General features: G+C 34.4%; 1 protein-coding gene across 1 annotated transcript; it reads left to right on the top strand.

Moving 5' to 3' along the window:
• The first annotated feature begins 6,120 nt into the window (after positions 1-6,120).
• On the top strand, positions 6,121-7,951 carry msx2a (muscle segment homeobox 2a). Its single transcript, XM_065270050.2, has 2 exons — positions 6,121-6,509; positions 6,878-7,951. Exons 1-2 carry the CDS (start codon positions 6,215-6,217, stop codon positions 7,330-7,332), a joined length of 750 nt encoding a protein of 249 aa, XP_065126122.2. The 5' UTR covers positions 6,121-6,214; the 3' UTR covers positions 7,333-7,951.
• The last annotated feature ends 9,115 nt before the right edge of the window (positions 7,952-17,066 follow it).

Here is a 17,066-nt window from a genome sequence, read left to right as displayed (position 1 = left end):
CACTTGTTTTATTTCTATCAGTACGTGATTTTAATAAATTCTTTTGGGTAGATTTATTAGCGGCATAAAATATATTTTAAATGCTATATTGTTACAAAAATTTACATATTTCTGTCCAATAAATTACATATTTTTTATTTTTTGTATAATAAGGGTTTGGGGTAGAGTGGTAACATTATCGATAAAATGGTTAAAGGGAAATTATCAATCTTTATGGTATAAAAGATTTGTAAACGTTTTACATTTTGTAGCTGTAAAAACGTCGAAAATGCTACGATTAAATGTTGCAAATACGTATATGTTGTACCCTTCAGCATCTTTTTAAAAGTACAAAAAAAGTATATTTTGTGATTTTGAAAGTTAGCCTACGTATAATTACTACTTATTAACAGTGAGACCAGGTTGTCTTTTCACACCTTTGACAATGAAAATCAATATATTGTGTTAAGTGACACAAGCTCTTACCTTTGTACAGGTTTGAAAGGTTGAATGCATATAAAAACAATGACAGTGACTCAGTCAACACTTAAACATGACTGCACACACCTTACTTGTTGTTACATTTTCACATCCTTTGTAGCTTTATGATAGTATTCATCATAATGAATGAAATTGCACCCATTGAACGGTTAAAATGAGTTATTTTGAGGCATATGGGAGGTGTTGTTGTGAAACTATATTTAAATCCACATGTAGTTAACTGCAACAGTTGCTGTTACAGATTGTACCTTTAGCCTGCAAAGCTTAGCCTGAGAAAAGCCGGACAATTCGTGAGGTCCGGTTGTAGCTAGAGTCTTAGAAAGAGACCCATAAAATATATAAAAACCTGTTGTAAAAAAGGTCCTTGGTAGCATCAGCATTGTACAGTTGCACATCTGGCTATAAAAGAGTTAATAGCGAATACCATGAATCTATCAGAAATTCTTCAAAATTGCATGTTGAAGAAATCATTATCGGTATCTTTACTAGAAATGGTTTTGTCATGTTGACCGCCAGCACACAGATATAATTGCATATTGCCTTAAGGAAATTGAATGGTGTCAGGGCGAAGCCTTAAAGCACTTTACATTGTGCAAGTGTTGATGAGGGTGTAATAAGAACCTGGATCCATAGTCAAAAGGGACACGGAGAGGCACTCCAACTGAGTCAGAGTCATTAGTCTTGTCTTTTCTATTTTATTAAAAACTCTTAGGTAAATGTTTAGATCCAAGTTCAGTCACAGATTATAGTGACTGCTTGTATGGGTAGCAGAATATCTCACCATATGGGGTCTAATGGAAAAAGCTATAATCAAATAAACACTAGAGAGTGCAATAGTCCTGAATCTTGGTAGCCATGTGAAGAAATAAGACCACTGTGTTGTTGTTGCAAAAAGCCTCATCTGTTGTTTAGACGTTTTTTTCTATAATCAGAAAAAATGGGGTCAAATGTGCTACAAATGTGTGACATTTATGAGCTGAATGTTCTCTAGTGCAGTTCAACCCTAAAAGTGGGGTTGTGGGCGGCATCAAATACTCCATCTCTAGGGATTTAAATTGTGCATAATGGTCTGCTTACATTTCAGTGGAGCTTAACCAAGAGAAATGAAGTGTTTTAGGGCACTGAACAGTGAAATTGTTATCGGCACCAAATTTTATCATATTTATATCTTTAATTCTGTATATTTGTCAAATTAATTTAAATAAAAATTTAATTTAATAAAAAATTGTGTTTTTCAGACCAGTAGTGCCTTGATTTGTAATGATTGAATAATAAATGCAAGTAGTTCATAATACTCCAAATACATATGATGTTCCCATGCCATGTAAATTAATCAATCGGGTACAAATTTAGTTTGAAACCTTTAATCAGAACAGACTATCAGGGTCACTTTTGTGGTTGAAGATTTATAACTTCAAACGTCAGGCACTATTCCAAACATTCCTACAACATTGGAAATGCAGTAAACCAGCTAAAGTATGTATTTTACTCAAAATAGGATCTCACAGTCGTGTCTTTCTGTGTGATTTCTTTGGCCTTTACTTTCTTATAACCAGTTGATAAATTATGAGCCAAAGCATCCAATAAAAATAAGAAGACAACATTGTGATTGATCTCATCCTCAGACTGAAATAGCTATTTTATTATGTTTATGTTTTCGCTCATTTCTCCATCTCAGTTTCTCTGTCATTTGCTCACTAACCCAAAAAAGCAATCTGGGGAAAAAGCCAATATTATTCAAAGTAAAACTGCTATGATGTTGTAAAAGCCCAAAAAGGAGCCATTTAACACAGACAGATTTTACATTTGTTTGCCATGGCTGTTGTGTTTTGGGTTTTTGTCATGCATTGGTTTTTAGTTTACACAATAGTCATGAAGGGCAAATAGTGTGGTATGTAAGGTTTTTTGGAGCATTAATTGCTGTTGTGAGCTGCATGATATTAACAGAAAAATGTGATAACTTGCTCAGGTACAAAACTGTACTTTTTTTTATCGCTGGAGTGGTCCCCTTAAAGGTTCCTTTGTGTACATTTATGGATATACAACACATTGAAATGTTGTACACTCTTAAAATGGCTGAGTTATTTTTGACCCATGTTGGGTAAATATTGGACAGAACATACCGCTGTGTGCAGTTGGGTTAAAACAACCAAGCATCAGGGCAGTCTTAACCCAAATGCTGGGTTATTATAACCCATGGTTGCATAACAACAACGCAACATTAGGTCATTTTAAAATTGCAAATTTTTGGGTACAATATTATACCCTAATGACCTGTTGTGTACCTTTTAAGGACCTTTTGTGTACCTGTTAATTTCGGGGGTACACTGAAAAAAATGATTCATTGAATTTACTCAATTTTTTAAGGTAAGTGGTTGCAATCAATTTATTTAAGCTACATTTAAACAAAAGTTTTATATTTTATTTTACTTTACTAATCTTTTTTTGTTTAAATGTAGCTTAAATAAATTGATTGCAACCACTTACCTTAAAAAATTGAGTAAATTCAATGAATCATTTTTTTCAGTGTACAAAACATTTATTTGTACTTTTAAAGGTACACAATTGGTCATTAATGTACAGTAATGTACCAAAACAATATTGTATTATGTTTAGTATACCAGTAAATGTACAAAACTGGTTTCTCTGTAGTTTTGTACTTTTTTGTGACGGTGTATATATACGATATGCGAAACAATAATGCAAAAATCATTTTGAATGATGATAAAATATTGAAATATATAACAACAGACACTACTGTGCAAAAGTCTTATGCCACCAGCTTTGTTCTTTTAGCCAAGTTTTAATGTCCATCCATATTTACTTTTCACTCTTTTTTTTTAGATACAAGCAGAAAATACAGGAAATATATACACAAAATTAAAAACAAAACAATTTTCAGAACTAAATGTCGTCTTCAGGCATCAGTCAATATTTAGTGTGACCTTTTTTTTCACAAAACACATCTTGAGCTTTTTTGAGGAGAATGAAGTCCTTGGGCCTCATTTATAAAGCGTGCATACGCACAGATTTGCCACGGCAAAGTCACTATTTTTAAAAACTGTATTTGATATGGAAAAGTGCTTAGCGCCACGTTAGGGTCTGAACAGGCGTACACACTTTTGCTTGTATGATTTCTGCAGATTTTTGGAAATATAAACCATTCTTGCTGCTCAAAATTGGGTTTAAACATTGACAAGCGCTCTTTTATATGTCTATGACATTGGCATCGTTTAAAGGCAGAGATCTGAAACTGCTCGGCTAGGCACAAGTTCATTTGCGATATGTAGATTTGAAAGGGGTATGTTTTCTGCGCGTACGTTCAGTTTATGAATCACACTTACGCATTTTTGATAAATGATCATAAGATCAAATGTAGGATGGTTTTTATATAGCATTTTAGGCCCCTGAAGTCATTCGATTAGAATTAGAAATTAGGATTTAATTTTAGGTTTAAGAGATTCTGCAGCTACCTGCTATTGCTCAAGTGTAAGGGGATTTTACCCTAAATACTTGACACTTCAGCTTATACTTTTATACAGTTTTTAATACACCATACACAGTTCCTGTATTTTCTGGTTGTATTTGAATAAAGAAACTGAGAAACAATTATATTTGATCACTATACAATTGCAAAAACAACAAATCTAATGGTAGGATGGTGGCCTAAGACTTTTGCAAAGTAATGTATATCTTTCACATTCTTTCTGAGAAAAAAAGCTTGTCTCTGTCTCACCAGCTATCTACATCGACCTAAAACTTTGACTATAGTAACTTTTTGAAGTATTTAAATAATTTTTATTGCAAACCATTGTAATATGCATACAAGCGATATGCATACAATGCTAACTGACTTATTTTGTTTTTACAGAAAAAGCGTGACGACTTAATCGTTTTTTCCACTTTAACGAAGACATAATCACTGTTATTTCAATCTTTACTTCCCATAATATTCTACCTGGTCTGCTTTCCCATGCTCTCTGTAGCAATTTTATAACCTTCATTCTTTTTTGCCTGATATAACAATTTGACCTATCTACAGTGCCCACAGGCTACAGCAGCCAAATCCTCGTCAAGGATTATTATCTCTAAACTTCTTCCCAGTGTTGACCTTGTACATGTACACATTGTCTCACACCATTGGCATAAGTGAATTTTCCATTGACTGCTTTTTCATGTTTTGAGTGCTGTATACTTTTTTCTCTTTTGCGGATGACATTCTTCCACTCATATTCTCGAGTTAAATGCTAAGTGAAATGACTTTAAAGTCACAAAGGAACACAAATTACCTTGAATTTCTAACCTCAAGAGTCTCCACTAATCACTGTTATTATACAAAGAGGAATATGTAAGGGTAAATGCTCAAATAATTCCCAAAGCATTTAGGCATTGAACACAAGTGATGTGAACACAGTGATTCACATAAAGCTTAATGAAGCCGTAAGTCAAGGTCATCACCATAGAATTAAACCTGTCACAATTACAGAGCATGACTTCTCTTGAGCGCTATAATAATGGTGCAGGAGCCCAGACTTGGTGGAGACACTTAAGTGTTAGTTTTGACAGGACTGACTTGTACTTCTGCATTCTCTAGGAATCAAATAATTACTATAGTGCGTTGCAAATCCTGCAACAGGGAAAGGGAACTTACAGTACTGTACGTGTTCAGATAGTTTTGCATTGCATTTCTGTCGATTTCTTTAAAGACAAACCTACATGATTGTGATATTAAATGTGTTCTTTCAGCATCATTTTTTTAGAATAATATTTACTCGCTTTGAATGTGGTATTTCATTTAACAGCATGTTGCTTTGAAGCCTACAGTACTTGACAAAATAGAGAAGGGTTAGTAGCCTTTAAGTTGACAGACTCGGGCTACTAGTGGGCGCCATGCACTTTGAAAGGGTAGCAATTTTCCGTATTACGGTTAAATCCTTGTAAAAAGAACCGGATTCCAGGGGTCTAATTACAAGGTGTTAATAGTAGCAACAATATAATTACTGTAATTTACAAGCTCGCCTCAAGCCTTTATTTCACTCCAAATTGATGTCACAATCAGTTTTGGAGAAGAACATCATGCACCTTTATCAATCATAATGCAGGTTTGTTACTGTGATATTCAGGTTACAATAATTGTTATACTTAAAAACATTTTTTTGTAGCATTACTAGGAATGTGTGCCAGCCTGTGAAGTAGGTGGATTAAAAATCTTTTTATGTAGCCCATTAAGCCTAAACTAAACTGAATGATATTGCATTTTTTCATAAAATAAATTTTTCAAATAAATTGTGTATATTCTGACACAAACAAAATCAATTCAATCTTTAGGTATAAAATTAGCCAGCTATCTTTATTATAGCTAATTTATACATATTTCCTTAGTATGGTTTAAGTATAATTCCTTTATTCAAAGAGTATAAGTTGAGTATTATTAAAGAGCTCAAGAACTACTACAGATCTCTTCCTGATGACTTAACACGCATTTACCTCCCTCCATACACGTGTCTCAAAATCTTGCGTGCCCCCTATTTAAGCTAACGCAGAACGCGTCATTGATAAACAGCAATGCTGCCTAAATAGTTGCCTCTGTAGATTTTGAGACGCAGCCTCTTACTGAGCGATGATTGGTTGAAACTTTGGATGGTCTTGTAACTTTGTTCAAGTTGATGTTAGTAAAGTTCAGCAGCAAAAGAAGGGAGCATTTCCATGAGGAATACAGCTGTTTTTTACCGGGATGATTTCGGTACATTATAAAGATAAAGTGTCCTCTGATAACGATGATGAAGATGATGGTCGTGGTTCACGGTCGTCTCCGATCACCGAGCGCTCAGTTCGTGCGTCACGTCTGCCGTTCAGCGTTGAAGCGCTAATGTCGAAGACATCGCGCAACGAGAAAAGCGCGCAGGACGCGACCCTGGTGCCATGCGTCATAAAGCAGGACGAGCGATCCGTGGACTCTTCACAACATTGTGTATTTGTCAAAGAGGAATCTGCGTCCTGGATCCATAAACCCATATCAACACCACCACGTAAATTTCCATATCATTGCTAAATATTGTTATTATATGAATATTATACATTATACAAAAAGTTAAAACATTTACTCACAAGCATTGCAAGGACTTTACAAATGAGTAATGATTTATTAACCTAACCAGAAGTACAGTAGGCTAGTGCCATACTGTAGGAGAAAATTTTTTGGTTTCCACTACAAATAACTTGTGAAACAGTAGCTCTATAGCACCAGGTACTGTATGTTCTGGTGAAAAGAGATATGAAAAAGATTTCATGAAGTTGCATGTCTTACAATAAAAAACCCAAACATGTAAAGTCACCTACCACCTTTCAAAACATTGAATGAAGAGTTTATGAGCTAACCGATGTACTCATTTTATAGGAACACAGAGTCCTGCGACATGCCCTCTCAGGAAACACAAAACAAACCGTAAACCTCGAACCCCTTTCACCACCACTCAGCTCTTGGCCCTCGAGCGGAGGTTTCGTCAGAAGCAATACCTGTCTATAGCAGAACGAGCTGAATTTTCCAACTCCCTCAGCCTGACTGAGACGCAGGTGAAGATCTGGTTCCAGAACCGAAGGGCGAAGGCCAAGCGACTGCAGGAAGCGGAGCTCGAAAGGCTTAAAATGACCACCAAACCTATTTTACATCCTGGCCTCACTTTGCCATTTCCACTTTGCTCACAATCCCAGACAGCAGCACTGTTCTGCGGACAGTCATTTCCATTTCATAGACACATGCTGCCTATTCCACCTGTTGGAATATACTCGACACCAATGGGCTACAGTATATACCCTCTCTCAAAAGATGGGTTCTCTGTGGATCCGGTCTAGAGGATCTGTAGTATCTACGTTTATTATTGTGTCAAGGAAACACATCTGCTGGACATACTGACATTCCTGAACTGTTCAATAGGAGATTAAGGTTTAAGGATACGAGATGGTATAGATGATATTAATCCTTTTTAAATGGCAACATCTGTACTTCCAAGACAACAGAGAGTGGTTTGAAATTTGTTCATTTTGAGTTGCAGTTTATCTTAATTTATAGTGTTATAAAACGTAATGGTTTTTGGATTTCTTTTCAAATATTCGACAAAACAGCATTTTGGATTAAAATATTGATTCAAGTTGAGTTTTGTTTCAAAGGGTGGTTTAAACTTTTGTAAAAAAATTAAGTTGTAAATAATAAATAATATGAATAAATGTGATCCTCTGGACCACAAAACCAGTCATAAGTCGCACAGGTATATTTGTAGAAATAGCCAACAATACATAGTATATCTATTAGAATAATAGATTTTTATGCTATAAATCATTAGGATATTAAGTAAAGATCCAGGAAGATATTTTGTATATTTCCTATCTTAAATATAAAAAAAGATTTATCATTATTAATGTGTTTTGCTACACTGTAAAAAAAGATTTGTTGGTTCAACTTAAAAAAGTAAGTGTTTGTTCTGCTATAAAATTAGTTTAATTCATTATTAATAGTTAATAACTAATTCAACTTAAAAATGTTAGTGAACTTAGTAAAAATGTTAAGACAAGTAATATTTTTAAGTTGAATTAACTTAACGTAAGTGTTTGTGATGCTTTCAAATTTAAAGTTAAATCAACAAATCTTAATTTGGACAACTTTAAATGTGATTTTCTTAATAATTCGATTTTTTTTTTCGTCCAAATATTGTCCTATCCTATCAAACCATACATCAATGGAAAGCTTTTTTTTTACCCCTATACACTATTCACAAAGAATTGTATCATAACAAAATATGTTTTACGTTTTTAATTTAACAAATGAAGTTTAAGTTTATTAATTTCAACTTTTTACAAGTGAACTCATCAACTAGTCAAAACTTAAAATAATAGGTTGAATTAACGTTGCATAACAAAGCGGCAGCATTTATTTTTTTACAGTACCATCTGATAATAACTAATTTGTTTGATAGTTTCAAATTGCTATTTTGTTATAAAATCAAATTTTACATTTACTGAACATTTATTTTGTAAATCTTTTAAAAGAAATTGCATTTAAATCAAAAGGTTTGGTAAATCAAAGTAAGTAAGACCTTTGATGTCTCTGATAACACCAATCTTTTAATATTCCATGCATGTGAAAACTTTAGAAGAAAACTATTATGATAAACATTTAGATTAAAGGGGAAAAAATGCTTAGATTTGTGATGTGTGGTTGTTTTGGGGAACTTAAAGGAAGGAGACTGGCCCACATTAAACCGGTTGCTATAATGCTTTTTAAATTGAGCTCTTGAAAAGAAGCTTTTAAGCGTCTGTGCTTATAATGATCGTAAGAGTTTGGGTTGCCCTGTATAGCTCTTTATGCTGGTGGTCCCAGTAAAGTTAATTAAACAGTGTCATTACATGAGGTATGAAAACACTGGGGCAGTATTTCAGTTCGTAAATCTCTCTGTGTGCTGCGACTGAGGAATGTGTTGACCTATTGCATTTCTTAAATGATCTTAATCTGTCCAATATTATGTAGAATCTTAACGTTTGATGTACGGCTATAACTTTTCATAAAAAAATCTATAATGTTATGTTGACGTGATTATATCTTTTATTCAAAATAACCCAGTATGTTGCTGTCGCAGGCCGTATAGAGCATTGAATGTGAATCTGAATCTGTCTTAGCATGTCTTGCTACTACTAGGTCTTTGCCCTCCCTTTCTGGTCTACCATTGCCTTTGTATTGTGATTTAAATCAGTGCCTTAACTGATTGCAAATGCCGAGCTCTACGTCAACCAGACCCTTTTCTAATTGTCCTTAGCCTTCAACTTTGACTCCACCGGTGTGAAATGGTGTATGGTAAGAACTCGGTGATAAAGAGCACTAAGCATTACATGACTGGGTTCACCTTCTTTTGCTAACTTAACTGTAACATTGTTTGGCAGAGAATAACTGTTTCTCCAAATCTCTTACAATTAGCAGTTATTTCACAGTCCATTTCTATTCCTTTGTTTTTAAAACAAGCTGCAGCATTAGTGCGATAACAGATCGTTTGTTGTACAAAAATTTACTTTTGGCCCGAGTGAGCAGTTTGACTCCTTGGTTGAAACTAAATGGTCTTCATGCCAAGACTGTTCAGTTGACTTAGTGGAAAGCTTTAATCCTTAGTGACTGCAACCAGGGAGGTCTACATAAGTAGTTTGATCCTTTTTCCTTTTTTTATGATTGTTTTTATTAATCCAAATTCAGCAAGGCAGACTATAAAGAACAGCCTCTGATCTCTAAGAGGAAAAATAAGCCATTTAATCAGTAATTGCTAGTCTTTGACTAGTACTAACCATTATGTGGACTATAAATAAAATGCATTTTAATATAGATAAAGTCACTGTGCTATGACATCTTAGTTTTGTATTTAACAAACGTAAGGCATTTCCCAGATTTCTTCTAGTGAAGACTGCTATTGACAGCAGTGAATATATAACTAAGTATAGACACGAAATATGTGTCCCATTCTAACCCAGCTATTTTTTGTGATTTACTGTTTTCTACACACTCTCAAAAGTAAAGGTACGAAAGCTGTCACTGGGGCGGTACCCTTGCATTTTTGTACTGTACATAGAAGTACATATTGGTATTTTTAAGATGCACAATGGTACCTAAATGGCACATATTAGGACCGCCCCAGTGACACCTTCTGTACCTTTACAGTGGATACAGTAAGCAATAAAAGCATATTTATTTATTAAATATAACTTTGATATCTTTAATATTGACTAAGTAAGGTCATGTAAAAAATTTAAATCAATGTGAAATCAAACTTTGATGCTCCAAATCTCATTTTTAGATTATGAAACTTTAATCTGGATATCACAGATAGGGTCAGATTATTATTTTGGTTCATTGACTTTAAAAAAAACTTTGTACATTAAAATTGGCCGTTCAGATTTGTGATTTACAAATTATAATTTATTTATCTAGCTAGCAAGCAAGTACATGCAGGTGTTTTGTTTACCTAGGTTACATTTATACATATACTACACCGTATATCCCACAGTGTGAACTGATGTTATATTGACCATGTCCACTAGATGTCGCTATTTCTTCGGGAAAAAAGGAAAGGCAGTCCATTTATTTTGCAATTCTAACAAAATGAATACAAAAAAAACGGAGACATTAATTGAATTATGTTGTGATGGGTATAGCAAAGTAAAAACACAAATTTAAGAAATTATTTAAATTATTTAACAGTGTTTACAACAATATGTTTTAATGAAAAATTCTGACACGGCAAAATGAACAGATGGACAACTTACCAGTAACATGTGATATATATATATTTAAATTAGATTGATATATATTAATATTAAATATTACTTAAATAGATCTGCTGCATGGCTTTTAGATGCCAAAGGTTGTATTTGTGAACAAATCTCTTATACACTCGTCACTGGGACGGTACCTTTTTCAAATGTCTGTGGTAAAAGTGGAGTAATTGACTCCAGTCCTTTGAATTTTTTTTTAATATTGCACACCTCGGTGTAACGGCACGACTTTGGGTGTGCATTATTTTTTAATAATTCAATGGCCTATCGTCAATTATTCCTAAGATATTGCCTGGGTTCAAACCCATGACCTTTTGTGCTGCTAGCACAATGCTCCATGTTAATCTGCAATGTTTACAGTGAATTTGAGGGGTGCATGTGATGAAATAAACAGTAGTAATTGTTCAAAGCAGACATGATTGACAAAAAAGCACAAAAGCTCTGATGGGCAGGAACAGAAGCCGCTGAGGTTGACGCATGCACCTGCCAACTTGACCAGTGGTTCGGCCATCTCACTGCTCAGCAGAGCATAGAACCAAACCAGTGTGAGATAAACAAACCTCAGACTTCGTATTTCCTTCTTCACAAAGCGTTTGCACACATGTTTACCCAAAACGAGAGGCTGGTTGAATTTGAATGTTGTATGCACACACATACAGACAAAATGTGTAGGTTGAAGTTGCTTTGGATAAAAGTACTTTTACTGCCAAATGCATCAATTTAACTGAACAATGAAAAGCTTTATAGTCTTCTTTAAATTGAATTGATATGCTGTGAGAATACCACACACTAAATTTGCCACAATAAGATTAAACAACACCTTTGGTTGAACACGTTTACACCAAGGAAATTCATCTGTCGGCTAAAACACAGCACAAAAGGAGTCATATTTGAGCACACGGTGACTGCGGTACACTGGAGGATGGAAGAAAAACAGTCTTTTGATTACAGATGGTGTCATTATGGGAAATCCCTTTATCTCGCCTTCAAAGCCCCTGAGCAGGTGTGTTGTATGAAACAATCACTTTATTCAGTCTCTTAATATCTGGGGAATGAAGGTGCTAAAACAATCCTCCTGGACTGTGTGTGCATCTTTACTTGCAGTATACACATGATGCCTCTTGTGTTTATTTGCACTCTTTTTGATCAATTGATACCATGTACTGTATGGGTAAAAATCTAGGTCATAAATCCAGATGCCTTTAGCTGAGGTGTGTCAGATTTGAAGACAGTACCCTGCAGCACATTGCAGATCACAGCACTTCTCCCATGGCTATTACTGTCTGAAAATGTTACTGTATCTCCCTCCCTACGTCTCTCCGTCAAAGGATGTAGAACAAATAAGTTACGTCCTCCTGAATGATGCCAATGGTGTGGACGTTGTGTTGAGCGAGAGCTTGCACTTCAGTGACTTTAATCTCCGGGCTGAATTTGTTTTCATGTGCAGCTTTTCCTCTATGTGCAAGGTTAAGAGGTCTAGGCTTAGAGCTTTGGACTATTATAAATATTTCACCGGTGATGCAAAAAGTGCTAAAAGATAAAAGCCATGACTAAAAATACATCAGCTTTAAATAACCTCGACCATGAACCACAGATTTTTGTACTTTAATATACTTCAGTACCGCAGGAACAGGTCGTCTAAATGATACATATTTTCGTCTAGATGCAGCAACGACCGAAAAGCTTTTAGGTTTGAGACTATTTTTAGGGGAGGATGCAATGTATACAAAACAAAACACATCCCCGTAGGACATGTTGTGCACGTTTTGAGGTCAGAAAAATAAAGTACAGTGTTTTGTTCTCAATGTAAGGCAGTGTTCACATGAATATGATGACTGTGGGAATGCTCTAGATTTGATACGCCGCAGCTTCCGCTTAAACGTGTGTATCTGGGTTGAAAATACTGTGATGACATCCAATGTAAATTGATTCTCTTTGACTGATCAGATGAAACTGGAATGACCACTACTGAGATGAGGGAATTGTTAAATACATCTAATCATTGTTATACCGTTTATAAAATGTGATTTATCACTTAGATGCTTGTTTACATTTGTATGGTCTGTGGGGAATTTGTGCAGCTGTTGTGTATACATATTTTTTTCCTTCAGAAAGCTGCTGTGGTCCTCCTCTAAGTGAGTCATCAATTTCTCAGTTGATTTGTAGGGCATATGTGACATACAAAGATTCAGACGCATTCCCTCCTTTTACCAAATGCTTTCACAGGGATGATGTTTCTTAGCTTGCAAAACAATTTCCATTTAGATTTGTATATATTTGATACTAATATCAGTTGAACTCTATAGGAGCAAAGGTGTTTTGAAAGGGTACAGTGTCAGTGATGCTATAGGGACCATTTTTGGACCATTTTGTCTAAGAGTGTATAGGGAACCAATGCCTTTGAAGCAGCTCTTTTAAATAAGGTTACATAATAGGATCACAGAGCAGATTGTAGGATTTAGATTAGTGATATTTATGAAACGTCATAGCCATTGAGATTGTCTCGTTTTAAGTTTACTTCTGTGCAAATAATGCCGCAAGGATGAAACCATTTTCATCACGGTTCAAAAATTGCAGTTATTGTTTAGTATCTGGGGTGTGACGAGAACGAAACGAGATTTTTACACTTTTTAAGAAATCTTCAATGATAAAATATAGGAATGGGAAACTGAAATAACATTATTTTTGAAATGTCTTAACAATCTAGGATCCTAACAATTATTTTGGTACTTGATAATGATTATTTTATATTTTGTTGGTAATAAAATAAACCTACGTGAGCAACAACCTTTAAAATGACATATAATAATGATTATGCAATATTAATTGGATCAAATAAAGTATAAAAACAAGTAGGGATGCACCGATAGGATTTTTGGGCCGATACCGATTTAAACAGACAACTTCTGGCCGATACCGATATTAAACACTTGTATACAATACTATACAGTTGGTCTATTAGCTAGTTTATTTCTGCACCAAATTATTTTTACTGAACATGGATTGGATCTAATAAACATTCAACTGACCAACATAATAAGAGAGACACAAATTAAGCTAAAACAAATATAATAAGACAACATGACAGCCTTCAAAGGTGGTTTTTGATATTCAGCATTTATTTTATTAACAACTTTAACAAATTTTTTACATATAATGGATTTCTTTATGCAGTTAATTAATAAACAATCGGTATCGGCCTTTCTCGTGCTATTGCCGATATACCGATGATTTCAAATTCATCAAAAATCGGCCGATAAATATCGGCAGCCGATAACTAAAAACAAGTAAACGCATGGTTTTATTAACAAAAATATAAATATGTTATAAAAACCAGCATTGTGTATTATAACAAATGCCTGCAGAGGGCGCCAGCAGACTCGCGATTGCTTTTTTACTTTCATTATAGATTGAGAAAACGCTTACTTTTGGCCAAACGTTTAAATCAATTTAAAGGGGACATTTCACAAGACTTTTTAAGATGTAAAATAAATCTTTGGTGTCGTATGTTAAGTTCTAGCTCAAAATACAATAAAAAATAATTTATTACAGCATGTTAAAATTGCCACTTTGTAGGTGTGAGCAAAAATGTGCCAGTTTTGGGTGTGTCCCTTTAAATGCAAATGATCTGATCACTGCACTAAATGGCAGTGCCGTGATTGGATAGTGCAGATTATGTGGCGGTATTATCCCCTTCTGACATCACGGGGAGCCAAATTTCAATGACCTATTTTTTCACATGCTTGCAGAGAATGGTTTACCAAAACTAAGTTACTGGGTTGATATTTTTCACATTTTCAAGGTTGATAGAAGCACTGGGGAGCCAATTATAGCACTTAAACATGGAACCCTTTAAATCTTTAATATTTGTCCAATTCTTTACAATAGAAATTATAAAGCCACTGTTATTCTTGAGTAAGAACATGCAGACATTAAATGGTGTTTTTTTTTTGCACATATAAGATTAAGGTCTGAACTTACTACAACCATTATTTTTAGAGGATTTAAAAAATAATTCCTATATAATTATTTACATTTTTTAGATTATCATTATCAAAAATGATCATTATGCAACATGATATTGCATTAAATATATGCATTTACAAACTCATGTTTAGGTAATGAGAACTAAAAAGTTGTCTAGGTACTATGACAAACAAAATTTCATCTTTTATCTGGAGAGAAAAAATATAAACTGCTTACCTGGTAGCCATCTTGAGTGTCCATGGGCGTCGGAAGCAAATGAAAAGTGGGTGGGTCCCCACATATCCCCCCCCACCCCCGAAAAATACATTTACTGCAATATTTGACATTTTCATGTTTCCTTTTAATTAGCCTGAAAATTTGCGTTTATTAAATTAAAGACAGTAGCCTATTGCGGTCGAAATTCTGGTAATAGCCCTTTAAATATTTTGCAAATAATGACAGATGTCATGTTTCATTTATCTTTCTCTGTGTCATTTTTTTCTCTACTCTGCTGACAGTAGGCTACAATGTTTATTTTTTATTTTGAGGAAATAAAAGGAAAAACGAATGAAGGTAAACTGATACAACTTTTGTATACCTTTTTTATTTGTTATACACAATCTCTCTTTCTCTCTCTTAGAGAAATATAAATGTGAGATTCTGGAAATGAGATCACTTTATTTTATGGTATCCGTCGGGAAACAATGCTGTCATAAGAGTTTGAGCATGTGTAGAAAACACAATCGATTAAACAGAGGTATGACTTTATGAATTATCTGCAAATGTACCTCGCAAATAATAAAAATATGTGAAGACGTTCATATCGCAAATGAAAAGTAATTGGCTTCTGTAAAAAAAACTTGAAAATTATCCAGCGATCGTGCCATAATCAAAATAAACTATTTTACAGCAGTAATAATATTTTAACGAGTAGCCTACACTTTTAACGTTTGAAAGGAACCCCATTTAGTGCTGTGTTAATTATCATTAAAAGCAAAACGGGAGTCTCTGTGCCTCCGCGACAGACGCAATTCTTCTGGCATCTCTCCTCATCATCTCCTCTTTCTTTCTTCTGTGTCTTGAACTTGGGGCTCGAGTCCGAAGGTTCGAGCTGCCTTTAAGAACACCAAGCTAAGTTCGTTTACCGTTAATTATTAAGACTAAATGGGCAGGCAAACTCGTGAAACAATGAAAGTAAAATAATCCGCTTTAATATGGTTTTACACGTCTATAGAAAATATACTATAAATAAAGCAGTTATTAATTTTCCTAATGCATGGTTTTTTGACATTTACTTCTGTTTAAAACGTTATACATTTGGAAAATGAGGTTTTCAGCACTATGTTCGAACAGCAACTCAGCGTCCACTCACCCCCGCGAATTATGTTTAAAAGCTGAAAGGGGTCCGCGGTGTAAAAAAAGCAAAGGTTAGGGATCCCTGCTCTAGTGGAATGGATTTGGACTAACAGCGCTTTGATAAGTGAACAGACAAATGCGCTAAATTAGAAAAAAAGTGGGTGGGTCCATTATCATTGGTCTTAAAAAGTGGGTGGGTCCTGTCCCACCCACGTATAATGGTTCCGACGCCCATGTGAGTGTCACAGTCAATTATGTCCCTTATAACTATTTTTTTTAAATGTTAGTTCCTTGAGGGCTTAAACAATGATTGCAAATTGTTGCGGAGGATGAGAAAATTGGTCTTGGACACATTTATATTCCTTATTATTGTCTCTACATTTACCAATGATCGCCAAATACCACATGTTCCTTTACTGTAAATGTTTATAGTATAACATGCACTGAAGCTTTTTATTTTTTAGATTTTTTAATTATAAATATTTCCATGTCAAAGAACCCAAGTTCAGTCATGGACACGTTGCCGTAATGAAAATTTACCCCTTAATGTGGAAAAAACAACAAAATTGGTTTGTATGATGTCATTTGAAATCATGTGCAAAATATAACATGAAGAGATGTTTGTAACTCTATGCTTCTTATTTTAATAGCATTTACTTTTTTGATCAAAATTTTTCATGACACTTCATAGGTCTAATTTCACAAGAATCACCCAGTATTGTTTTTTGTAAGGTTTGTTTGTAAAAAGAAAAACTTAAATGTCCTAATATAACTTAAATACTTATACATATAACTAATATAACCTAAAGCCTAGTCCTTGATTAATCTAAACCCTGTCCAGGAAACCGCAGTAAAAGACAGAATATATAATGCATATGCACTGTAAAAGGTTTTGTCAAAAACTAAACTTTATGCTGATATTACGAGATTTGACTTAGGTGAAGTTAAATTACCGA

Source organism: Paramisgurnus dabryanus, chromosome 16, assembly GCF_030506205.2.
Source record: "Paramisgurnus dabryanus chromosome 16, PD_genome_1.1, whole genome shotgun sequence".
Classification (NCBI taxonomy): Eukaryota; Metazoa; Chordata; class Actinopteri; order Cypriniformes; family Cobitidae; genus Paramisgurnus; species Paramisgurnus dabryanus.
This window is presented reverse-complemented; position numbering and strand designations above follow the sequence as displayed.

Excerpts from the sequence above, each read along its gene's own strand:
- msx2a (XM_065270050.2), top strand. The coding sequence starts at position 6,215 with ATGATTTCGGTACATTATAAAGATAAAGTGTCCTCTGATAACGATGAT. Across the intron at positions 6,510-6,877 it reads ACCCATATCAACACCACCAC|GAACACAGAGTCCTGCGACA; the intron begins GTAAATTTCCAT and ends CTCATTTTATAG.